The 26,598-nt window shown below is 38.7% G+C and overlaps 1 protein-coding gene across 3 annotated transcripts in view; it reads right to left on the bottom strand.

The window, feature by feature from the left end:
• Positions 1–10,328: 10,328 nt before the first annotated feature.
• Positions 10,329–26,598, bottom strand: part of LOC127656810 (probable JmjC domain-containing histone demethylation protein 2C) — a 93,639-nt gene continuing 77,369 nt past the window's right edge. For 2 of the 3 annotated variants that reach the window (XM_052145285.1, XM_052145283.1), the window contains exons 17-27: positions 23,662–23,761; positions 23,058–23,215; positions 20,462–20,752; positions 19,763–19,931; positions 17,685–17,775; positions 16,315–16,445; positions 16,109–16,231; positions 14,748–14,887; positions 13,114–13,311; positions 12,826–12,957; positions 10,329–12,123 (exon numbers count right to left, since the gene is read on the bottom strand). In XM_052145285.1, the coding sequence (XP_052001245.1) occupies positions 12,022–12,123; positions 12,826–12,957; positions 13,114–13,311; positions 14,748–14,887; positions 16,109–16,231; positions 16,315–16,445; positions 17,685–17,775; positions 19,763–19,931; positions 20,462–20,752; positions 23,058–23,215; positions 23,662–23,761 (1,635 nt within the window). In that variant the 3' untranslated portion in view covers positions 10,329–12,021. Of the gene's footprint in view, positions 12,124–12,825; positions 12,958–13,113; positions 13,312–14,747; positions 14,888–16,108; positions 16,232–16,314; positions 16,446–17,684; positions 17,776–19,762; positions 19,932–20,461; positions 20,753–23,057; positions 23,216–23,661; positions 23,762–26,598 lie in introns of those variants that run through there. The other variant, XM_052145286.1, reaches the window with a different exon arrangement.

Genomic DNA, 26,598 nt, shown 5'->3' on the forward strand with positions numbered 1-26,598 from the left:
ACACAGAATGATTATTTGAGCGATCAAAGACAAAACAACCACCCCCAGTGTGCACATGTTCAAATACACCAACCCACATGTGCAACCAAACAGCCCCATACAGCACTGCTTCCAGTATATTACAAAACTAATAATATAAATATCTGATGATAAAAAGAAACTGATGTTCTGCTGCAAAAAAGGAGGACAAACATACCATAGCACAAGCAAAATATAATATTTGATCTTATAATTAATTAAAATAAATGAATAGTAAATAATTTGAAAAATTTTTTCAAACAGGACCAAAAGTGGCCTTAAACTGGGGTTAAATAAAAAGACTTTATCTTAGGGATTAGTGTAAAAAGATTTAATAGAAATCACACACACACACACACACACACACACACATTTTAAAATAAATGCTCAGAAAATAAAACAAGGTCATAAAGCCTAAGAAATGTGTCGTGTCCCTAGATTTATGAATTGTCTTGGAAATTCTCTTGATGTCGCTCTGTTGTGTTGCTGTTGTTTAGACAGACTCCAGCAGATGGCGCCAGACACAATTGAATCAGGACAAACTGAAACGTCACATTCATGCGGCTATGTGAAGTTGCGCAAGACGGACACGACGTGTTTTTATGTTCATATTTTGTGTCAACTTAGAATTAATTAAAAATAAATAAAAAAGTTACGCATGATGTCGGAGAGGTTTTTTACATATAGTCTGCTGTGAGTTCCATAAATACAATTAAATAATCTAAGAAAACGTTGAGATACATCACAAACAGCTGGATTCAATTCAGATGGAAGTAATGGATAGACCTCTGAATCGTGTAAGTTTGAGTTATCACGAAGCAATAATAATAAATAAAAAAGAATCCCCTTCTGGCAAATTAGATTATTGGAATGGAGCAAATTTTCCCATAAGGGGGTTGTGTTATAAAATAGTAAACGTTTAAAAAACGATGTATTATTATTTTATTAATAATAATAATACTAATTACAATTATTATTAATACCAAATTATATATATGAATAATACACACACACACACACACACACACACACACACACACACACACACACACATATATATATTTGTGTGTTAGAGAATTATTATTAATAATATATTGTATATACACTACCGGTGAAAAGTTTTCAAACACTTGCCTGAAATGTTTCTCATGATTTTAAATATAATTTGATCTGAAGGTGTATGCTTAAATGTTTGAAATTAGTTTTATGGACAAAAATATAGTTGTGCAAACATATTAATTTATTTAATTATAAAATTTACATTTAATAATAATAATAATTAAAAAAAAGTTTTAGAAATTGATGACTTGGACAAAATAATAAAGAAAAGCAGCCAATAAGTGCCCAACATAAATGGGAACTCCTTCAATACTGTTTAAAAAGCATCCCAGAGTGATTCCTCAAGAAGTTGCTTGAGAAAATGTCAAGAGTATGTTTCTGCAAATTCTAAGCAAAGGGTGACTTCAGTGAAGATGCTAAAATATAACACAGTTTTGATTTATTTTGGATTTTGTTTAGTCACAACATAATTCCATTTATAGTTCCATTTATGTTATTCCATAGTTTTGATGATTTTACTATTATTCTAAAATGTGAAGAGAAACAATTATAATAAAGAATGTGTTTCAAAACTTTTACACACTGGCAGCCAAATGTTTGGAATAATGTACAGATTTTGCTCTTAAGGAAAGAAAGTTCTTTTATTCACCAAAGTGGCATCCAACTTGATCATAATTTATAGTCAGGACATTAATGACGTGAAAAATTACTATTACAATTTGAAAAGATTTTTCAGAACTTCTTAAACTACTTCAACGAGTTCTCATCATAAAATCCTCTACATGCAGCAATGACATATTTGTAGGTCCTTGACATTCTAGCTGTCAGTTTGTCCAGATACTCACGAGACATTTCACCCCACACTTCCTGTAGATGTGACTGTCTTCTCACACACCTTACAGTTTAGCTGATCCCACTAAAACTCAATGGGGTGAAGATCCAGAACACTCTTTTCCAGTGATCTGTTGTTCAATGTCTGTGTTTCTTTGTCCACTCAAACCTTTTCTTTTTGTTTTTCTGTTTCTGTTTTTTCTGTCTTTTTCTTTGCAATTCTTTTCATAAGGCCTCCTGAGTCTTCTCTTTACTGTTGTACATGAAACTGGTGTTGAGTGGGTTCTTGTATATTATTATTGTATCGTGTAAGTATATGTACATTTGATATGTAAATTGTGTTGTGTAAATATGTTGTTTATTGTAATTAGTATATGTCTCGTCACTGTCATGACTGCTATGTTGCTCGGAACTGCACACAAGACTTTCACCTACTGTTGCAATTGTGTACATTGTTGAGTGACAATAAAGTGATTTTATTTTATTTTATTTGATAGAATTCAATGAAGCTGTCAGCTGAGGACATGTGAGGTGTCTATTTCTCAAACTAGAGACTCTGATGTACTTATCCTCTTGTTTAGTTGTACATCTGACCTTCCACATCTCTTCCTGTCCTTGTTAGAGACAGTTGTCCTTTGTCTTTGAAGACTGTAGTGTACATCTTTGTATGAAATCTTCAGTTTTTTGACAATTTCAAGCATTGTATATCCTTTATTCCTCAAAACAGTGATTGACTGATGAGTTTCTAGAGAAAGCTGTTTCTTTTTGCCATTTGTGACCTAATATTGACCTTAAGACATGCCAGTCTATTGCATACTGTAGCAACTCAAAAACAAACACAAAGACAATGTTACACTTCATTTAATGAACCAAATAGTTTTCAAATGTGATTGATGTAATGACAAGTGATTAGTGATGGCTGCTCAAAATTGGGCCTGTCTAGATTTGATAAAAAATGACTCTTTTTAAATAGTGATGGTGCTGTTTTTTTTACCAGTAATGTCCTGACTATACATTGTGATCAGTGTAATTCCACTTTGGTGACTTAAAGTACCAATTTCCTTTCAAACAGCTAAATCTGTACATTATTACAAACCTTTGGCTGCCAGTGTATATATATATATATTATATATATATATATTTATATTTATTTATATAATTTATATATAATTTATTTGGATTATTATTGATTATTATTATTTCCTTCCGGTCGCCGTGTTGTAGCAACTCCCCCCTCTTTGAGGCTGGATCTACCACTGCGCCACTTTCCACATGTTGCCTAAAAACCCATGTGACGTATTCACTACTCTTACCTCCCCTTCCGTGCAGGTGTGGTCTCTGCAGGGTTTTCCTCTATAAGACCCCCTTCCTTCAATGCGTGTAAGGGCCCCGGCCGTTCTGCACTATTCAGAGTAACAAAGAGAGAAAAGAGGCCCAGCAGGCTTGGCCTGTTCGTCACGTTGTTCCCCTTGTTAGGGTAATCAGAAGGATTCTGATGACTTTATGGGGCATTGGGGAAGGGTACGTGCAGTCTGATACAGCTGGTCACGTTTGCACGTGAGAATACCTGCCCGCTCCTGTATCAGCAGTTCACGTACACAGCTCAGCACATGGCACAATTTAATTGGGACCCCTAGTGTCGCTTCTTCGACACAACGTCGAAGTGAGCGACAGATGGGGAACGTCTAGGTTACGTATGTAACCTCAGTTCCCTGATGGAGGGAACGAGACATTGTGTCCTCCCTGCCACGTCGCTGAGCCGAGCCACTGTTGTGGCCGGACCATTTCCGGCTCCTCAGAAAAATCCTGAATGAACTCATCGTATTTGCCCACTTAAATGACAGAAGGGGAACATCACGGTTACTGCTATAACCTCCGTTCCCTGAGGGAGAGAACATGACATTGTGTCCCTTCTGCCACGGCACTAGACCTACCACTGTAAATGGCCGTACCTTATTCTCGGCTCCTCGGTGCAAAAACCTGACTGACAGACACATGCCTGCTTCCCTTTATACCTGTATGTCCGGGGGCGGAACATGTAAATTCTGTCTGCCAATTTTTCATTGGCCTTTTCTCAAGATCAGAGGTATGCGAGGCTCCCAAGGAAGACCCCTTGTGTCACTTCATTCGACATAACGTCTCATTCTCGCCCTCAGGAAACGGAGGTTACAACAGTAACCGTGACGTTAATCATCAAACAATAATCTAATCTTGAGGTTATGAATGCAATAATACATTTTTCGGCATCAGCAACAGAGAGCATGTGTCGTAATTTTGCAATATTTATTTAATATATTTAGCAAGAGGTGGAAGAATGCTGGAAGATTGGTATCAATTATAACACCTAAGTCCTTCGCTGTTGAAGATGATGTAACAGTACATCCATTGAGAGTCAAATTAAATTTTAGCTGCTTATTTTTAGAGGTTTTTGGTCCAATAATTAGTACCTCTGTTTTGTTGGAATTGCGTGGAAGGATATTTCTGGCCATCCTATCTTTGAATTCATTGATACACTGCTAATTTGGAGAAAGGTTAAAATTTTCTCAGGTTTCAAAGAATTATAAAGTTGTGTATCGTCAGCATACCAGTACAAACTTATTCCACAATTCCTGATAATATCTCCCAGGGGAAGCATATATAAGGAGAAAAGCAGAGGCCCTAAAACTGATCTCTGTGGTACTCCATACTTAATTTTTGTTTGATTTGACAATTCCTCGTTTACACAGACAAAGTGGTGGTGTTCCGCTAAATAGGACCTAAACCATGCTAATGCAAGTCCACAAATGCCATCATAATTCTCTAGCCTATTCAAGAGAATGTCGTGATCTGTTGTGTCAAATGCAGCATTAAGATCTAAAAGCATTTGAAGTGAAATGCAGCTGCGATCAGATGATAAGAGCAAGTCATTTGTAACTCTGATAAGTCTCTGTACTGTGATAATCCTGACTGTAAATGTTCATATATACTATTTCTCTGTAGAAATTAACAAGTTGGGAGGACACTACCTTTTCTAGTATTTTTGACATAAATACGAGATTTGAAATTGGTCTATAATTAGCCAATTCCCCATGATCAATCTGTGGCTTCTTAATAAGCGGTTTGATAACTGCCCTTTTAAAGTTTCTTGGGACATGTCCTAAGGACAGCAAGGAGTTAATAATATTAAGAAGAGGTTATGGGGGGGAGCGCAGCGAGTAGAGACGCTGACTACCTCCCCTGGAGTTTGTGAGTTTGAATCCATGGCGTGCTGAGTGACTCTAGACAGGTCTCCTAAGCAACCGAATTGGCTCGGTTGCAAGGGAGGGTAGAGTCACATAGGGTAACCTCCTCGTGGTTGCTATAATGTGCTTCTCGCTCTCGGTGGGGTGCGTGGCGAGTTGTGCATGCATGCCGCGGAGAATAGCGTGAAGCCTCCATATGCGCTATGCCTCCGCGCACAACAAGCAATGTGATAAAATGCATGGATTGACGTCTCAGACGTGGATCAGACGGTCCTCCGCCACCCGGAATGAGGCACTACGCCACCACGAGGACCTAGAGCGCACATGGTTTTTGATGTTTTGATAATTTGTTAGCTCTTCATGACCTATGACAACAAAGGATTGAAGTTGCTTGTCAAGAAAATTATGAGACACTGTTTTCTGAGGTACTGTGACAGACGATTGCATAATTGCAATTTTATTTCTGATGATTTCAATTTTATCAGTAAAGAAATTCATGAAGTCATTACTATTGTGCTGCGACAGAATATCTGGTTCAGTTGAGGCTTTATTCCTAACCAATTTAGCCACAGTACTGAATAAATACCTAGGATTGAGTTTGCTAAAATATGCTGACCTGGCAGCTTTTAGTGCCTGTCTGTAGCTACAGACATTATCCTTATATGCACTGCGAAATACCTCTAATTTTATATTTTTCCACTTGTGCTCCATTTTCTGAGCTGCTCTCTTGATCATTGTACCATGGTGCAGGGCTTTTTTCTTAAATTTTCTTTAATCGAGGGGGGCAACACTATCGAGTGCTATCACTAATAATCTGGAAGATTATTAGTGAAGCTAACTTTAGTGGTCTACCTGAACGATAGCATGGTGCAGATTGAGTGACATTAGCTGATTGCAGTAAACAAGAGATGACGTAATGATCTGAGATGTCATTGCTATGTGGTAGAATTGATATATTATTAACATCAACTCCAAATTACAAAATTAAATCTAGTGTATGACTATGGCAATGAGTTGGTCCTGTCACATTTCGTCTGACTACAAGCGAGTTGAGAATATCGATAAATGCTATTCCCAATGTGTCATTTTCATTATCTATGTGAATGTTGAAGTAACCAAAAATTAAAGCTCTATCCACAGAAACTACTAGACCTGATAGAAAATTTGAAAATTCACCAAGGAAATCAGAATATGGCCCAGGTGATCTATATACTGTAGCAAGGGTAAAAGATGACAGAGATTTTTTATTTATATCTGATGGTGTCACATTAAGCATTATTAGTTCAAAAGACTTAAAGGCGACCTATTATGCAAAATTCACTTTTACATAGTAAAAAATGTGTGTATGTTTGTGCAAATCATTTTACACCGGACTGCTTTGTGATTGAGTGTCAATATAAAGCAGGATTTTCAAAAAATGTGATTCTCATGCATGGATCAATACCATCTGTTCTTGTTCCAGCTTTATATCCTGAAGATGTATCACACTTTATATTATGTGAATGTTTGCAAATCGCCTTTCTGAATGTGCTTGTTAGCTGATTCCATGGCTAATGCAGCTAAAGGTACCATTGTCTCTGATTGTATTCATGGAGACCAGAGCTATGTCGTTATTTTTCATTTTTAACCCGAAAACGCATACTGTCAGTTACCATTGTCTCTGATTGTATTCACGGAGACCAGATATACATATATTCATACATATATGGCTGAATTTTATTTACGCTGTCAGTCATATTGGTTCTGATTTGTTGTTGCTGTAGTATCTGAAGCACCAGCTGTAAAGGCAGAGCCCTCTTCCTGAAAGGGGGTGGGGAGCAGCAGCTAAATTGCATTTAAAGAGACACACACAAAATCAGTGTGTTTTTGATTCCACCCAAAAAGATGCATTTATAACATGGTATAATAAATTATCCGTTGGGTATTTTGAGCTGAAACTTCACAGACACATTCTGGGGACTCCTAAGACTTATATTACATCTTGTAAATAGGGGCATAATAGGTCTCCTTTAAACACATATCCTGTCCCCTGAGTAACACCAAAAACCTCATTGTAAATTTTAGGAACACCTCCTCCTCGACCCTTCAGATGAGGCTCATGTTAATAGCTTTAACCTGGGGGAGTAGATGCATCTGAATTAATATATTCATCAGGTTTAAGCCTGGTTTCAGTCAAGCAGAGCGCATCATGTGATCTGTAATAATTGAATTTACAATTAGTGCTTTGGTTGAAAGAAATCTAATGTTTAGTAGCCCTAACTTGCCCTAATGTGTTTATCTTAAAAACATTTTTTTTAATATATTTTCAAGTTTGACCTTAAAAAAATTTTTCTAAATGATTTAGTGAGTGTTTTGTGTTTGGTAGGTCGGGGAACAGACGCAGTCTCTATGTGATATATAGGTGATACAGTTTCTATGTGTTGTAGTTTATGTGTGACGTCTCAAGGCAGCTAGCAAACGATCAGATAATATTATCATTATTAAGACTAGAGAGGAGAGCGGCACCTTCCCTGGAGGGATGGAGTCTGTCTCTCTTTAGCAGTTCAGGTCTACCCCCAAAGACTCTTCCAATTGTCTGCTATTCTCCGGACACCACTCAGACATCCATCCGTTCAGTGACACTAATCTACTATAAACCTCATCACCACAATGATTAGGGAGTTGGCCAGAGCATATTACAGTGTTTCACATCATTTTTGCAAGTTCACACACCTCTTTAACATTATTTTTAGTGATCTCCAACTGGCAAAGCCGGACATCATTAGTGCCGACATGAATAACAATTTTAGAAAATCTACGTTTAGCATTAGCCAGCACTTGTAAATTTGATCTGATGTCAGATGCTCGAGCCCCCGAAATGCATTTAACAATAGTGGCTGGAGTCAATTTCCTCATTCATTACTATAGAATCTCCTATAACCGGGACTCTTTCAACATGATTCTCATTGGATGCATCATTGTGTAGCATATGAATGGGAATCATTAACTCATCGATTCTGAATTCAAAGAACCCCTTGTAAGATCACTGAAATGGCGCCCGCTAGTCTGTGGAATACAATGAACTATTGACAGAGGGAGCGCGTGCTTTACCATGTGAGAAAGGCACGTGAAAAGTTGGGAAAAGTGTGTGTCTTTCATTTAAAGCCTAGAAGGGCTTATTTCTAAGGAAATACGTTTAAAAAAAAATGTTTAATATACTTGTGTATTTCTGATGTTAGATCAAAACTAGTTAGAATTGTTTCGTTGTGTAGTTTAAACTCTGAGGCCTTATATTTAATAGCCTAAGAGTGTATATCCACTTTTAAGTGTACCAAATACACGTTTCTTGGTATCAAATTAAACCTTACGATTTGTCCTAGCTGAATATAAATATAAGATCACCTTAGAATTGCATTCTGCTATGTTTTTACCATCTTTTGAGTTATTCAAGCCAAAGCCGGACCCGGTCAATAAAACATGCAAATGAGCCTTGACGGACAAAGGAACCATCTAGCGCCCAAAATAAAAGGAGACTTTTACGACCTCCAAAGAAATGTTCAGAGAGTGCTGACTCTCACTTAATTCTTACTGAGAAGGAGAAATGAACCCTTTTTAATCCTATATATTCTATATATATATATCCATGTGATAAATGTATTGACATGTATCTAATGTTCCATCTCATGATTTTCCTTTCTGTTGTTTGGTTTATGTTTCCTTGCAAACTATAATGGGTTAATGTTTCAGACTTTGCATACTATGGTTAACCAAAATCATATGTGTGGCACATTTGGTCTCTATAACTTGGTATTTTGAAGATCAAAATGACTGTGTACATGATATGTCGATAACAACAACATATTAGTGTTACAAGAATATTTCTTAGTTTCTTCATCGGCTACCACCCCTCCAGGGTGCACACGCAATGAGCACCCTTAGAACAAAGAGCAATAAACCAAATTCCCGCCTGGAACTTCCACCCTTCTTTTTAGTCGAGCCAATGAGAGGTGGGACACGTTTTCTAAGGTTATAAATTGCATCCACACCGGCCCTTCACTCTCTTACTTCAACTCTCTTCTTGGCTGCTCCCAACTCCCAACTTACTTCCTCTCTTACCTCTTCCCCTTGGACTTCTTCTGGATCCCTTCAAGCCATCTTACACTTCTGCCCTCTTTCCCCGATCTTCTGCAACTCTCCGGAACACTCGTCAACTATTCAACATTTACTCTTAAGACGCTTCGAACTTTCCGCGAACCACCCACGCTCTGGAAACACCGACAGAAAGCCATCTCAAGGACGCCAGGAGGACACGACATAAGCGCAGTCTTGCTCAGACACACAAAGGTCCATTGTGCAAGTATTATTCCATTGAAATTCAAATGCATCACAGTGTGTAATTTCCTCGCTGGCTCCAAAGGGTTAATTGTTGAAATAAGTTTGCCGTACCTCTAATAATTCTTTACTTTCCCTTACTGTGTTTACTTTGTGTATTTTATGTTTATTCTATGTTAAATGTTTGTTTGTCAAGTGTGGTGATATATCCTAGTGCCTTGTATTAAAATCAATTATACGCTTGATTGTCTGTGTTTGTTGGTCAGGAAGCAATAAAATGAGCGGATGTCATGACTTACAGCAATTGTTTGTTGTTGTTGTTATGGTGGTTCTTGAGTGGCGAGGGTTTGAGATCTATGTGAATCCCTCACACAACTGTTTGCTGTTGTTGTGTTGTTCCTGATCAGCAGAAGTTTGAGACTGACGCAATAATCCAGAGGAGAACAGAGGAGAAAACTAATGCACACAGTCAAAATGCAAGATATAGACAAGTGAATTTGAATGACATATTTTAATTAGGGCCCAGAAACATCTCAGAAATATATAAAAAATACACGAACAGAAGTAATAGGCCTATCTAATAAAATATAACTAATGTAATAATAAGTACTACTAAATAATAAGGCAGTACTAAATCAAAAAGGAACAACCTCATCACAAGCAAATCTTTGCAGATAGGTTAATTGCGTTGTTTTGCAGGTTATTTATTCTGAAAATTTCATGAATATGACCTGCTTGCGTCTTTTTATGAACTCCTAATAGTTCACCGCAGCATGAATACATTATTTAGATTGATGTGAACTTGTACTTTTGTGATGCCAATAAAGCAAGTTGAATTGAGAGAAAGAGAGAGGGATAGATACAGACAGACAAAGTATTGTTGGTTAATTTACATTTTATTGAGATAAGAGAATATTGCATATAGTGAATGCTGAAAATCATTTTTGAAACAATTGCTCCAAAGTGCTTGCCATTGGGTTTAATTGGTAACTAGCTTCCTAGCTTTTTTCTGTAATTTGCAAGCTTGAAATTATTTATCTATAAGTAAACTCTTCAAACCATTCTTACTAATGTATTTTCGCAATTTAAACAAAACATTTTCTTAAATTTGAATCAGCAGAATTCACATCAATCTTCAATATTTTGCCCTTTTTTTATAATTTTTGCAGAAAAATAAATCTTTACGTTGTTTTTTAGGCAAAACATGTACATGAACAATGAATGTAAGAGACAGATATATCTCTGTTAACTTTTAAAATAAATACAAAAATCACAATTCATTCAAAGGCAATGTGGTATTGCATCAGTAGTTTGGGAAGTTACAGATCATAAGCCAGCTCGTTGTTCTGGTGGCCTTGGTTATGTATCGTTACTCATTTTAGGTGGGCATACTATGCCAAATCCTTAGGAATATAGGTGGGCATATAATGTATGTTTGCCTTTACACAAGACTACACTACTGAACAGCATTTGGCTTAAGAACTTCATGGACACTCCACTCAGTTAAATTGTACGTTTAAGTCAAGGGAGTGAAGTGAATTGGACTTTTAAATAAAAACATATATTATGAAGAGAACTGACTGAATAATTTGAAAATGTTGTTGTTGTTGTTGTTATTTTCGGTTAATGAAGCATGCAAACAGAGTCATAATAGACAAATGTTAAACAGAGTCATAATAGACAAATGTTTTTGATTAATCCATTTTTAATGGAAAATGTAAAACATCTCTTTAACTTCAATGTACATACAGTAGCAAACAACACAACCAGCAAATAAAGCACATCATGTTATAGAAAATCATAATTTATATATATATATATATGTGTGTGTATATATATATATATATATATATATATATATATATATACATACACTGTATGTATATTCTGCTATTTACATCTTCACAAACTGTAAAATTCACGAGATTTATTTCTTCAAACAAACACAGAAAACAGGAATTTTTCTAAAATTCTCCCTCTGCCCAGTGAATACTTGCCAAACTGTAAATAATTTAATGTTGCCTTTAAACATAATAAAACCTGTCAGTTTGGCAGCAGCTGGCATGATGGAATGCTGCTTTGATTGTGTTGGAATCGCTGATCTCTCTTACAAAACACAGCTTGACGGCGTGGCAAACACTTTGCAGCGTAAGAACTACTGATAAAGAAAATTTAACTTTCGCACTTTCAAATCATTTTCTCCTTTGGAAAACAAAAGTGTATTTACTAGTGTTGTTCTTTTCAATGGTTTTCCATACTCCTTGCATTTGGAAGTGTTGAATTTGAAGCTGATTGCACCTGGTTTGAGAGCACAGTCTACTACTTTCATCTCTCTGTTTTTCGTACCTCCACCCCTTACCTCACTTCCTGTCAAAGCAGGAAGACACAATGGGGAAGTAGATACAAAGAGAGTAAAATCAAAGAGAAGACAGTGACATCATAGAAGAAGTGACAGAGTCTTGCAGAGATCCATATGAGTGGTCCATAGTCTTGGTATCATGCCTACAAAGTTCCTGTCAGGAGAATCTTCAGATTGTATTTATGCTCCAAGTGTTTGGACCGAGGAGAAGAAAGGGCATTGTCAGGAGGATTCCTCTTTCACCTCCTCTGTGTTTTTCTCCTTCAAATGCTTCCTCAGTGTGGCCACAACATCTTTCACAGAGTGGTAAAAGATGTTCTTCACCTAAACAATTGAGAGGGACCAAATGGTTAGGCCAATGTTGTGGAATCAGACTTTACTTGTATCTATTCGCCTCTTGATTGCTGTAACAAAGCAGACAGCCACAGTCTGCCGGGTGAATAATAATGTGGAGGATGAGAGTTTTAGAGATGTATTGACCATTGCAATGAAAATGCAACCTATTGTGAGACTAGTTCTTTCAATTAGTCAAACTCCCTCATGAAATGGTGCTATTTTAGTACATTTCTATCTTTATACAGTGGAAGGCTTTGTTTAGATTTTTTTTTAATATAGCATTATATTGTTCCTTATTGTTTTTTCCCCTAAAAAATAAATAAATACATTTTGACAGGAAAATAAGCATATTTAGAGTCAAATTTTATCACTTTCAAAATCTGTGATTAATCGCGATTAACTACGAAAAAGTATGCAATAAATTGTGATTAAAATTTTAATTGACTGGCAGCACTAATAATCCAAAGTATTTAGAATACGATACTGACCTTGATTAATCTAAAGGAATACGTTACAAATTACATTTTACAGCATGTAATCTGTAATGGAATACATTTCAAAAGTAACCCTCCCAACCTTTATATATATATATATATATATATATATATATATATATATATATATATATATATATATATATATATATATATATATATATATATTATACAATCCAGCAATATAGAAATGCACCTGGAGTTTGTCCTCATAGTTCACTTGTTCTTTGAGAGGGCGGAGCTCTTGGGTTAGGTAGTAGGAGTTGTGCGCATGTTCAGGGGAAACAAAGTCCACATTCACTTGGATGCAACTGTGCAGGTTCATCACCTAAAAACACAGCATGAAATACTGAGCCCCTGCAGGAGTGAATGTCATTATACACATATCTGACTTTAAACAGACAGTTTAAAGAAACTAGCAATCCTTCCCAAGAACTCAAGACAGATTGCTTCAGGAGGAGGGAGCTGGTAATATGAAGTTTACCTGGTGCAGAGCTCCAGCAGGGATGATGATAGCATCTCCATAGAACTGGAGGAGCGTGCGGCTCTCCACACCATGTTCCTCCTGCAACCTCCGTCTCAGCCTGGGGCTCAGATACCAGCTGCCCTCACGGAGGGGATCTGCATCATTGTCCCACTCTGAGTCTGCCTCTGGATCTGCCTCAGCCAGCTCAGCAGCGACCTACACACACATACACACACACACACACACACGTGCAAATGTTATCACTGTATTGATGGGGTGTCTCTATTAAACCAGAAATATGATTCAAGTGTTCAGTGAACTAATTTCACTTGGTCTGGAAGGAATATAGAGCTGTATGTCATCCGCATAAAAGTGAAAGCTAATGCCATGTTTTCTAAAGATATCACGTAAATGGAGCATATACAGTTTGCCTTGTACCAGCTCCTCAATAGTTGATTAGTTGTGCCTCTAGTCAGTGCATAAGGTTTGTGCTTGTTCTCAGGGGCATCATGCACCTATTTTATTTGAAAAATAGGTACCGCACATTAATATCTTGCAACCTCTTTTGGGCATTCATTTTCCATATACGACATGAAAGACGGACTGTATGAAATGCACCAGGACAAATGTAACGATGTACGCAATTGCTTTAGCTCAATAACATTGAGAAGTCACACTGAAATGACTGAGACAATAAAATAATAACCTGCTGCTTTCTTAAAACATAAAGAAAAGAGTGTAAAGACGCCACAAAACATGTCAAAAACATTTTAGCTTTTATTACCATAACACTGCGCTTTCCCTTGGGTGCTTGACCTTCCCTGTGAATGTGATCTCAGAAGCACTAACCGGATGCCGCCTACAGGATGACGTGACTCGATTGGACTGACTAAATTTAGACATGTAAATAAATATTTCTGCCACAGACATTCTTTTTCACATGCTATAATCATTCAGTTAAATTATCAAAGGAACAGATTTGTCTTTGGTTCAAATAATACATTCAAAATCCCCTTGGCTGAAAAATCTGTGGGGGCAATGGGCATGACACCTCTACTTATTACAACAGCAGGAAATTCCTTTACCAGCAACATGCAGCATGTGTATCTGTTTGAAAATATATTTTGAGTTCTGCGAAAGTGAATATAAAGTGATCTCGGAAAGTTATGAGCAAACTGCATTCCAGACATTTAAAGTGTTCAAGTTATTTTGCCCTGAAACTAATCAAGCATTGGCATAAGGCTGACAGAAACTATAAACAAGTAGGACATTACTGTATTTTGCACTGTTTATGACAATGCTAGCAGTATGAACCTAGCAAAGCTTCTATGCATGCCTTTGTTTCTCATAAGCAATATCTAATTTGCACGGACATTATCTCCACTGACAAACACATTACACTCACCAGCAAAAACCAATGGTGCTGCATGCTGTATGGTAATTCATTTACACAAGATAAAGTTTGGCCTAACCAGGTTGACTACTTTTCTGGATGACTATTCAATAAGTAAAAAGTAGTAGTCGTGCAACAACAAAGGGCCCAAGACCGAGCCTTGCGGCACACCTGATGTTGCCCATTTTAGGTCGGACAACTCCTCATTTACACATACAGTTAGCAGATAAGCTATGCATTATCAAACAGTGTGTGGTACCTTTTGTAAAAACTTGTGGATTGTTGGCAGGTCTTTACTCATGTAGATGTGCCACAGAGCACCTGGAGTCTCATTAGGGTCTCTCAGTCTTTTCTTTACACTTTCATCTAGAGCTTCTCTCTCAAAGAGCTTCAATACACCTAACACACAAAGGGTTTAATAACCAGATTAATGCAGTCATACACATTCGTTACGGCTCACAAAATTCATTTTAAGGTTATGGTGGCATTTTAAAGAACATCAATAAAATTTTTATTTCAGGAATTTGTGAGACTCTGTAAACACGCAAGCCTGAGGGACAAGTCTGGTAAATAAATGTGTTTTTTGTTTCATTACTCAACATTCAAACAGCTTTAAAATAGATATCATGGTAGAGATTATATCACCGGAAGTCTAGGAACGTTTTTGTATTGATGTGCAACTATTCTGCTTTACAAAAGCAAAAAATGCAGTAATTACACCAACACAAAAACGGACATAAATGGCATCAACATTTTTGGTTTTGGATTTTGTAATTGCTGCAATGTTTACGCTCCATTTGCTCCAAATCTGAATTTATGTTGAGCCATACCCATCTGTCACATGACAGATCATGGTTTAAGAGACCTTCATTTGGTCATAACTCAATTTTTGCAATGTGTGTGGTTATTGCAATTCACTTCAAAATGCAGTTTTATTATTTTCGATCTTCGAACATTTTGCATTGAAATATGCTCCCATTATATAACAATTCTGTTTACTATTAAATGCACACTCTTTTTTTTCCCTCCTAAATAAAAAAGTTCCACTCCTAAAGAAATGAATAGTAATTTTGAAATACATTTATAAAATCACGAGCACACATGAGATGAAGACTGCAGTCATATCAGTAACCTTATAAAAGCTGTTTTATTCTACATAGAGAGGGCATCCTCATGGGGGCTGCCATGTTATGATCAAATGATCAACCAAATACTACAGTAACAGCCCTGTTATTGAACACTTCCACTCATGGATTAAAATAGACAATTAACAAACTGATAAAAAAAAATTATAGCTTGAATGCAAAAAAAAATATATATATAAAAAAATGCATGCTTGAAAGTTGCTTTGGATAAAAGCTTCTGCCACATGCATAAATGTAAATGCATATGTAAATGTAAAATGTATCCTGGCTGAATGGGAATAATGAATTTCTACAATGCCATCAGTAACTAAAACTATTGTGTTTGAATACATGACCCTAGGTGTAATTGTAAAAAAAAAAGTACTGATTTGACCTTTTAATAATGAGCTATGCAACGCACTAGGGCAAAATTTATATTTTTGAGCAAAACTTCAGTGTGATATCCCCTCACAAACTCATGTTTATTCAAATGAACCTGTTTTCGATGGGGTCCCATTTCCTTTGGCTATCCCAACATATACCAGGATACTCATGGTGTCAGAGATTTCGACATGCAGATTACTGGTCCCGAAGTCTTGCTCTGGACATGCGGTCACACCTGCACAAATACAAGAATATAAGGTCCATTGCATAGCAAACACAACAACAACACTATCAGTGACTACAGGGAAGAAATAATACCGTGGGCGCAGCAGAGGCGAGGACCGAGGTCAGGCCGGATGAAGAAGGAGGGCAGGTGTGAGACCAGGTTCAATTGAGCTTCTGGGTCTGTGTAGTCCGGTACTGGCAAAGTATTCATCACATCATGATATCTGAGATGGGTTAAAGAAATATATAATAAATTCCTTTATACCAGTGTCAAACATACTGTAGGTAGAACATCATCATACATATGTCATTAATGTCACTGATTTCAGCTGTTTTATGAAATTAAGAGTTATGAGGATTTGTAAATAATAATATAATATTAAGTGTTAAACGTTGATTACTCTTATTATTGTCATGATGACTATATATTATTTTATGTTCTAAAATAATAAATGTATAACTGATTTGCATGTGATTAGACTGACATTAATGCATCAATACATGCCATGCCAGGCAGTTGCCATTTTGGTGAGACAAAAACTGCGACTCGTCAGTGAAGAGCACTTTTTGCCAGTCCTGTCTGGTCCAACGAAGGTGGGTTTGCGCCCATAGGTGACGTTGTTGCAGGTGATATCTGGTAAGGACCTGCCTTACAACAGGCCTACAAGCCCTCAGTCCAGCCTCTCTCAGCCTATTGCGGACAGTCTGAGCAGTGATGGAGGGATTGTGTGTTCCTGATGTAACTCGGGCAGTTGTTGTTGCCATCCTGTACCTGTCCCGCAGGTGTGATATCAGCTGTCCTTCCTGTCTCCCTGTAGCACTGTCTTAGGTGTCTCACAGTACGGACATTGCAATTTATTGCCCTGGCCACATCTGCAGTCCTCATGCAGCAAGCCTAAGGCACGTTCACGCAGATGACCAGATTACTTTCTTTTGGTGTTTTTCAGAATCAGTAGAAAGGTCTCTTTAGTTCCCATTTATATGTTTTATAACTGTGACCTTAATTTCCTACCGTCTGTAAGCTGTTAGTGTCTTAATGACCATTCTACAGTTGCATGTTCATTAATTGTTTATGGTTCATTGAACAAGCATGGAAAACATTGTTTAAACTCTTTACAATAATTATCTGTAAAGTTATTTGGATTTGTACAAAATTGTCTTTAAAATACAGTGTCCTGAAAAAGGGATGTTTCTTTTTTTGCTGAGTTTATTTTATTTACAAGCTTTTTGTCTGGTTAAATTTACAGACTAAAATTAACAGACTATATTATCTGAACTGAGTAAAGAACACAGGAATGGTAATAACTGGGTTCCTGAGGTACAAGCTTAAGTAGAGGTGTATTCAAATAGTGGTGAGAGTGTATTCAAATTCAGAATGTATTAGTGGGACAACGTTGTATTCTATGCAAATCCTGGTGAGCTGTGGAGGACAATTCTCTGAATGTTTCCAAGGCCGGCTGTACCTGGCAGGCATGAGAGCCAAAAATTCCTCCCCTGATGGCCAGTCTTTCAGTCTGTACACCACTGACTCCCCTTTTGCAGATTTAGGCCTTTCTGTGGGACACATAAACAAGCACATAAATTACACTGACCATGTTTACACAAGGCAGGGGTCTGCAATTTTTATTTTTCTTGTTAATCAAATTATCGCCCCCCACCCCCAACGACTTTTAACACTTGTACTGTATGTACAGTATGTACTGTTAATTGTAACTCTTTCTACTTGTTCTAACATTTTACCTCTCAAGGGCCATTCAAGTACTTACAAAATTATTCACAGGTCACATAGTTGCTTGCAATTTCTTATTGTGGGTTGAAATTAACGTACAAAATAAATAAATAAATAAATAAAATAAAGGGGACTTTCTATTATTCAGTATTTTACATTGTAATTATTTAAAAGTATTTAAATATATATATATATATATATATATATATATATATATATATATATATATATATATTCTTTTATATATATATATATATATATATATATATATATATATATATATATATATATATATATATATATTTTTTTACAGTTAACAAAATTAAGGCAATTTTTATGTTTATTATATTAATTCCCAAATGGTCATCACGGGCCAGTTAAAATAGTCTTGAGGGCCTTATACGGCCCTGAGGCCAGACATTCCCAACTCTTGATAAAACCTAATGCAATAAGTTTGATTCAGTAATGCTAAAGATATTTATTAAGCTAAATATATCATATTTTTTAATTGAATCAAAACAGTACATTTTTAGGTATGTGTGACGCCCTCCGCCCTGCCACACGTACGTTTTTGTCACTGTTTGAATGTTTCAAAAGTCCACTACTGAAAATGTTTCTATTTCGCATTTTTATTATTTAATACAGCTTGTTTTTTTTATACAAAATTATATTATCAGAATAACATTTTTTTTTTAAAGAAAATGGAACTACATTTAGTGTAGTTAGTGAACAAGAAATTGTGTGGAATCTTTCATATTTTTATTCATTTTATGTAATAAAACTTAAAAAACCCTGAAACTTTGTTAATTTCCAGGTTTAATTTAGATTTTAATAATAATGTAGTTTTAGATTTAGAGTCACCATAATTGTGGTTTAAGTAGCACGTATGCTTGGTTGAAAATCTCAGATATTGATTCTGTGTCTTCTAATTTACATCAAGTTTTGTTCTGAAAACAAAAAGTAACAAATAAATAAGAAAATGAAGGACATCATTCGCTCAACTGTGCAGCGTGACCGACACAAAGCAAACACGTTTACAAGCACTGCTTGAAATGATCTGCGCCTCTGTATCAGTGGCTTGTGATGCACAAATGATTGGCACATGCTGTGCTCGTCCACTGACAAGGGCAGTTTCATCACATTTTAATAGTGTTTAGCTTCCCATTCAGTTCATAGCCAGATAACACGTTGCATGGTTATGAGGAAGGATTAGATTAAGAGGTAGATTGGCAATTTGGCATGCATGTGCGAGGGACTTAATATTAATAAAATACTAGTTCCTCTCTACCCCTTCATGTGCCAATGATGGCACACGTGCCAAAGGTTGCTGACCTCTGACATAAGGCATTAAGAGCTGTCTCCAGAAATCTGATCACAAGTGGACAGAGCTTGTGAGAACAGGGTCCTAAATGTTTTGTTGTTGCATCACACAAACTACATTCAGAGGTGGTCAGAAATGCACGTGATCACATTCTGCTCAAAATTTTGAAATGTCACATTTGTACTTCTTACATTAAATTGCAAGTGTATCTGGGTATACAGCTTTCTTTTTCTTTTTTGTGCTTGTAACACACTGAAATAGTGAGTGAATCAGAGATGAAATCCAAACAGAAGTGGTCACAGGAGATACAGCTGAGATGCATATTATGAGGTATAAACAGCAACGGGTCTCACCTGACCACTCAAGATCACGCGAGACTAATCTTAGTACCAGATGTACTCGGGTCATTATGTCTACTTGGGCAGCATGGTAGGAGTAAAGGTCAAACAGCATTATAAATACACACAGCCATGCTGAACAGGTTCACTCACTTGAAACATCCTCAAAACCATCCCAGAACTCCTTGACCTTGGAGTTTTTAATGCTCCCGTCTCTGCAGTTGTAGAGGTCACTGTGAAGATTGAAGAACTCACGGCTGAAGTGCTCAGGCTTCCATAGGCTAGCATTCAAACTCTTGTGCAATCCAGACACAAGTACTGGCTAAAGAGAGATCACACCAACTTTTGCTTAAGATTTCTGTTTTTAACATTTTCCATGTAATTTATAGAATTTACAAACATCATAACACGCAAGCCCTAATCTGCTGTAACTAGATGGTTTCTACAGCTGTAAAATGCCTTATAACTACAAGCCTATAAGTATTGAACTATTAAATACCAAACAGTATTTTCTATGGAAACTCCAGGCATAAATAACAGGAAGCTGACAGATAAATAACAGTCTGATTGCACAGAAAAATGAGAAATTTGCACAGAAAACTATTTTGAACTGAAATTGAATTAAAATAATCACACAGCAATGGTTGCACTCATTGTCCACTATACTTAGCAAAGGTGCCTGAGAATTAATTTCAAGTAATTTTATCCCAAGGGGTTTCATCCTATGCCATAATCCCAATTTTACAGGAAGAATTATGGAAGTTTCATGGTTATTTCACTTGTAAATTACTTCTCTCTCAGCTACTCTCTGTAGAGATATAGTAATACACCACTTGCACGAGCAAAACAAACCTGCTCTTGTGTCCAGTTCTCTTTGAACAGTCCTTGGTTGCCTAGGTGACGGTGATCTTTGAGCCAAAGCAGCCGATGTTTTCCTAGCCAATCATGAGGAACAATGGTGTGGGGATCAGCCAATGGGCCTTTGTCAAGCTTCATCTCCTCTGGCTGCTGCCCCGCCTCCCCCTCTGGAATCAAATCCTGATTCAACCCCGCCCTGGTCGTCTTTTTAGCGGGAATCTTATTTTCAACTACAGAAGCAATGATGTCATCCAGGGTGTTGGGTACTCGAGTGTTTTGGGCTGCCTAAAGAATGAACAAGTGATAGTTAGGTATCAACTAGATTATTTATCAACAACGGACCGTATGATGCATACTGCACATATGACTGGAAAATAGTTTCTGGATTTAATAAACTCTAATCTGATTGGCTGGTTGACACAAAGTCCACAATTAATGGCACAAGGTATCGGGTGGATACTATGAGAGCTTGTTGTTGGTTTCCACTGTGGATAGTACCTGGTACTTTTTTTAGTACCACATCGGTGGAGGTTCCAAGCGAGTCGAGCCGATACTAAATGTGACATCAAAATCCTGCAGATCACTGATTGGTCAGAGAGAATCGTCACTACCAGCGTCACTGGATTTGAGAAACGGGACATCAACCCGCTAGTTTTAAAGTTAGCAACAGCGATAGCAGTATAATTTGTTAACAGGACTTTCGAATTGTAAAAAGAAATGGCTGTGCGCAAAACCAAGCCGTGGTCAATAAACGAAGTGCAAACGTTCCTCTCATTAGCGATGAGCAAAACGGAAAAGTCTTTCAGGAAGTGTCTCAGCTGTTGGCCGTTCACGGCTACCACCGGACCTACCAACAGTGTAGGGAAAAATAATTTTTTTTTAAAAGTGAATACAGAACCATCAAAGAAATGTGGAAGTGGTTCGACCAAATGTATGCTATCTAAACCGGCGAGCAATGGGAGGGAGAGTGCCCTGGACTGGCACTGTTGTTCCACGATGGAGGATGATATGTTTTGTTATGTTAACTCTATAATCTGCTTGAAAGCTTCACTTTATTTAGTTGAGCAGCTACTGGAAGCTTGCTTCCCAAACAACCAGGCCAATTTAACTGTTACACTTGTGTAAAATCACCATGCAACAACTGCTTTATGCAGCACAATGAGCTAGTAGCTAACAGCTAGCGATCGTGTTATTGTTTATTGTTTTGTGTCGCATTTAAGATGATGTCGTGGCATCAGAGGCGGCGCATCTATGACGATCAGCCTTTAATCCCACCCACGTTCAGGCAGAACTAAACAGCAGTGGAAAAGCAAGTTCAGAAAAGAAAAGCGAGTAGAGTCGAGTCAAACCGTAATTTGCAGTGGAAAAGTGCCATTAGTAGCAAGTAAACAAGATACCCACAAACCAAAGTGTATATTTTGCTTTGATTTCTTATGTTAGTGAAACAGTCTGCACTTATTTCTCGAGCTAAAGCGTACTTAAATCTTTTTCCGTTATTATTTGTGTTTTCTGTCACCATTGTTTTTATTAATTACTGTCTGCAAGCATCTTATAGGAACAAAACAAACTGTGATTGATCGCTTTACATGTCAGTCAGACAGCTCTTCCTGTCTATGTGGCCGGAATGTGACAGATTTGACATCATTAAGAACAAATTATTTGAATAGTTTTGATGGTTCGTTACAGCTTGCATGGGCTATAAACTTCTTACCATCTGCTAAACACCTTACTGCCATTGGCCCACCTCAACAGTAGGTGTAACCTGGAGCTCCACCTACTTTAAGGCAGCTAATTCCCATTAATGTCATTCAGTCAGTAACGATCAATCAACATGAACACAACGGCATGCAGTTATTAGCGAGCTGGTGCAAATTTACCTACATCTACGATCATTTGTGTAGAGACATTTTCCAAGAACATGCCATTCATTTTTTCAAAGAATCAAATCTACTCAATTACTCTTAAGTGCCAAGTCACTCTTTTGTTTTATATGCTGCTTCACTCATGTGCCTTATGCAGTGAAAGCCTTTCACACATCTGCAAATTAACACTCTTTTATACACCAATCTTTGCAGCAGTATTAGTTTCGGCAAGTCTTACCGATGCAGATTAATGGCCATGTATAGTGTGTTAATTGATTAGCGCAATGAATTCAGAATGTAAACAAGACAAATTAGGCATTTCTACTGCATAATCATTCTTTTAAATCATCAATGAGTGGTTAAAAAAGCATATTTTACTGATCTAGTGTGAATCCTACTCATAGATTGAGACATGAAGTCATTGATAACACATTTTAATGTCATATTAGTTGATGTATTACATGTAGTCTTGAGCATTCTCATATTAAATGCTTATCTAAACGCCTCCCCCAGCAGTGTCTGAATGTTCGCAAACAGTATGTCGTTGCTCAGCTGTTTCGAACTTATTTTTGTCTCTGAGCAAAGAATGAACAAGCACTTCTACGTGTGTGTGTTCTGGGGCCTTAACTCTTGCCACATAAGGTCTGGCTACGAGAAGACTAGTTATCAGCCTAAATTTCTTCAAATCAGTGGCAGTATTTACAGTAATCTGAGTATTTATATCAAACCTGTTCGGAGGAGTTGTAAACTGGTGCAAAGGTGCCTCCAGTAGACCCAAGACATAGCTTCCCAGCCGTGGACGTCAAAAGGTCACGCAATGTTGATCCTTGTTCTGGACTGAAGGATTTTTTGTTGTGAGTTTCCACACCGTCACACTCTGCCTTCTCTGGGAGATATTTACAGATGGAGTCACTCAAATAAATAAGATCATACCACAACACATTGAATGAAAATCATTCCTCTCGAAAGAGAGGATTTGTTTACTCCAGAAAATACACAGAATTTGTCCAAACAGAGTCCTAACAAGTTTCCAGCGTAAAGTAATTTAACTTCACTGAAAGTGAAATGCTGCTGCAAAGTAACAAAATCACAGCCAATCAGAACATATTTGATGCTTTATGTACAAACCATGTAGGGCGGGATTTTGGACCAATAAGATTTAACCGTTGCCAGCGTTGCTCAGCACAGAAGAAACAGAAACCAAGTGACTAATAAAATGTCCTTTCCGCTCACTGCTTGTCAAGGCTGGTTAGATGCTCATCACTTTATCACGTCATCCCTGTTAGGAGATGCTCTACGGTGCAGTGCATGTAAGTGCTGAATAGACCTCACCTTTTCTATCAGTGTGCGCACTCAATGTGGTGTGTTGTGTATTCTTCGGCTGATCTGGGATCTGTCGGCTCTTCGGGTCACTCTGATCACTGTCTGAAAGCTGATATCACAAAAAACTCTTTCAAAGAATGTTCAGTAAAATATTTAAACCTTAAAACAAGAACTACGTATTTTATTGAAAAGCTAAATTAAGATATTAGGACTTGTTTTCAGACAATATTTTTTCAAAGATTATATAATAAAAGATATAAAACATTTCTCCTCTCCCATTGGCAAAAATATTTTTTCCTCTTTAAATGTTGTTAGATTTATAGATAAAACTAGAACTAGAAAACTAGAACTAAATAAACTTAATTCAAGGTATATTAACATTATTCTCTTCAAACAAGTCTTGATAACCTATGCAGTTTGCTTCTCAAGTGAATTTATCTTGTTTGGAGGATTTTCAGATATTTTTAAACAAGACAAAAACATGAAGAAGTGATGAAAAGTTTTACGTGCTGCTTTCTACGTTTTGCTGCAGTTTCCTGGTGAAATTAACACTAGAGACCTACAACAACTGTGCGTTTAATTCACTTTCACACCAATCTGTAACGAACCCCGCCCCTTCGGTTCGCCCCGATCTCACGAACGTGCACGCTCGTTCTGAGCCCGCGAGTGTTCACGCTCGTTTTGATTCCTCGAGCTCTCCCGCTCGCACGCAATCTCTCCCCGCAGGCTCACGTGCCCGCTCCCAATCGCCAGAACATTATGACCACCTGCACTCGTCTCAATCACCCCTTTATTCGTTTCACCTGCACTCGTCTCATCACCTTTCATTGTTTACACCTGCACCTTCCCCTATAAATACCACAGCACATCTGTTTCACGGGTGTTGGTTATTGTGTTTAGTTTCCCGTATCCTTGCCCCCACTAGTCTCGTCTAGTTTTGGACTCCTCTGGTTTACCCCTTAGCTTGCCAGCTCCCCTTGTTCCCCTGTCTTTGATCCCGCTTGTCCCGTTTAGTCCTACGCCCTAGTTGTTAACTGTTTTCCCGGCTTCGACCTCCCGCTCTCGTTGACCACTCTCTTCCGGATTTGCCCCTTTACACTACTTTGATTCCCCGGCTTTTGACCCTACGCTTCCCTGACCATTCTCATTTGGATTTGCCCTTGTTTGTACTTTTTCCTGCTTTGCTTTGTGAATAAAGCAGTTTCCCATCGACATTGTGACTGTCTCGTCTTGTGTGTGTGTGTGCGGGTTACAAAATAACCAACCTCACCGTAGACAGTCACAATGCGTCACGCGGAGGATTCGCGCAGCTCACTAGAGCGGAGAAGCACGTCACATTCGGCGCGAGGAGCTACAGTTTGGAGGCAGGACCAAGCACTCGCGGCCCAGGGGCAGCAGGTATGTACTTTGTCTGACTTATGTCACCCTGTTTCACCTGTGTCTGCCCCTGAGCCCGTTTATGCCTCCAGTGCATTTCTGAGCGGCGTGAGCCTTCAACCCCCTGAGAGGTTTGACGGCTCTTCGGGCGCTTGCCAAGAGTTTTTCGTGCAAGGCAGCGGTGGTGTAACGCACGTCCTTGACATTATGGAGCCAGCGGCCCGACTCTTGGTTTTGCGCCAGGGGAGCCAACCCTTGGAGGCTTATATTATGGATTTTTGTGCCCTGGCCAACCAGGTGAATTTTGATGAGGTGGCTCTGAAAGACATTTTTCAATTTGGACTGAATGAGCCAGCCTCATCATTCATGCCTGGTGGTCGCTGCTCTCTCAACCTGGCTCAGTTTATTGACCTCGCCCTACTGTGTGCTGGTTCCTCGTTTACTGTGGGGGAGGCAGACACTGAACCAGCGCTCCATACCACGGCCCCCGTCTCGAAGCCTACCACGGCCCCCGTCTCGAAGCCTACCACGGCCCTAGCCCCGAAGCCTACCACGGCCCTAGCCCGAAGCCTACCACGGCCCTAGCCCCGAAGCCTGTCACGGCCCCAGTCCCGAAGCCTGTCACGGCCCCAGTCCCGAAGCCTGTCACGGCCAGCGAGTCAACGCCCATGCCCGCCACGGCCAGCGAGCCAGCGTCTGTAGCCTTGACCGCCCCAGAGCCAGCGCCTGTAGCCTCGACCGTCCCCATGGCCATGTCCCCTGTTGGCCGAAGACGTAAGAGAAGGAAGAGGGCCCCTTCTCCCCAGTCTCGTCTTGTGCTCAAGACCGCAGAGGTTCCCTCAGAGTCCTCCACAGCTCTACCGACCTCTGCTCCGCCCTCAGAGTCTTCCACGGCTCTGCCGGGTTCTGCTCCGCCCCCAAAGTCTTCCACGGCTCTGCCGGGTTCTGCTCCGCCCCCAGAGTCTTCCACGGCTCTGCCGGGTTCTGCTCCGCCCCCAGAGTCTTCCACGGCTCTGCCAGGTTCTGCTCCGCCCCCAGAGTCTTCCACGGCTCTGCCGGGTTCTGCTCCACCCCCAGAGTCTTCCACGGCTCTGCCAGCCTCTGCTCGCCCCTCAGAGCCCTTGTGGCCTCCGCCTCACGAGCCTCTCAGGGCTCCTCCTCCCAAGCCTCTCAGGGCTCCTCCTCTCGAGCCTCTCAGGGCTCCTCCTCTCGAGCCTCCCAGAGCTCTACCTCCCAAGCCCCCCAGGGTTCTGCCTTTCAAATTAGATTTTTCTCAATCACAGGTATTATGGCTGTTTAGGACTTTATAAAGACATATTTTTTCACTCTATTACTCACACCCTGCTATGTTTTTCTTTATTTATATCAAAATTATCACTTTTACTCTAATGCATCATTTGAAAGACAACATATTCTTGTATTACAGACACACCTACATTTATACACTTATTCCAATGCGATTAACTTCCGCAGTAGCTCACCCGATAGAGTGTGGGACTTGTGGACTCGGAGACTGATCCTCGAGCCGAGGACGCTCGAACAAAAGTGAAAGAGAAGGGATAGTGCCAT

Source organism: Xyrauchen texanus, chromosome 16 (genome assembly GCF_025860055.1).
Source record: "Xyrauchen texanus isolate HMW12.3.18 chromosome 16, RBS_HiC_50CHRs, whole genome shotgun sequence".
Lineage (NCBI taxonomy): Eukaryota > Metazoa > Chordata > Actinopteri > Cypriniformes > Catostomidae > Xyrauchen > Xyrauchen texanus.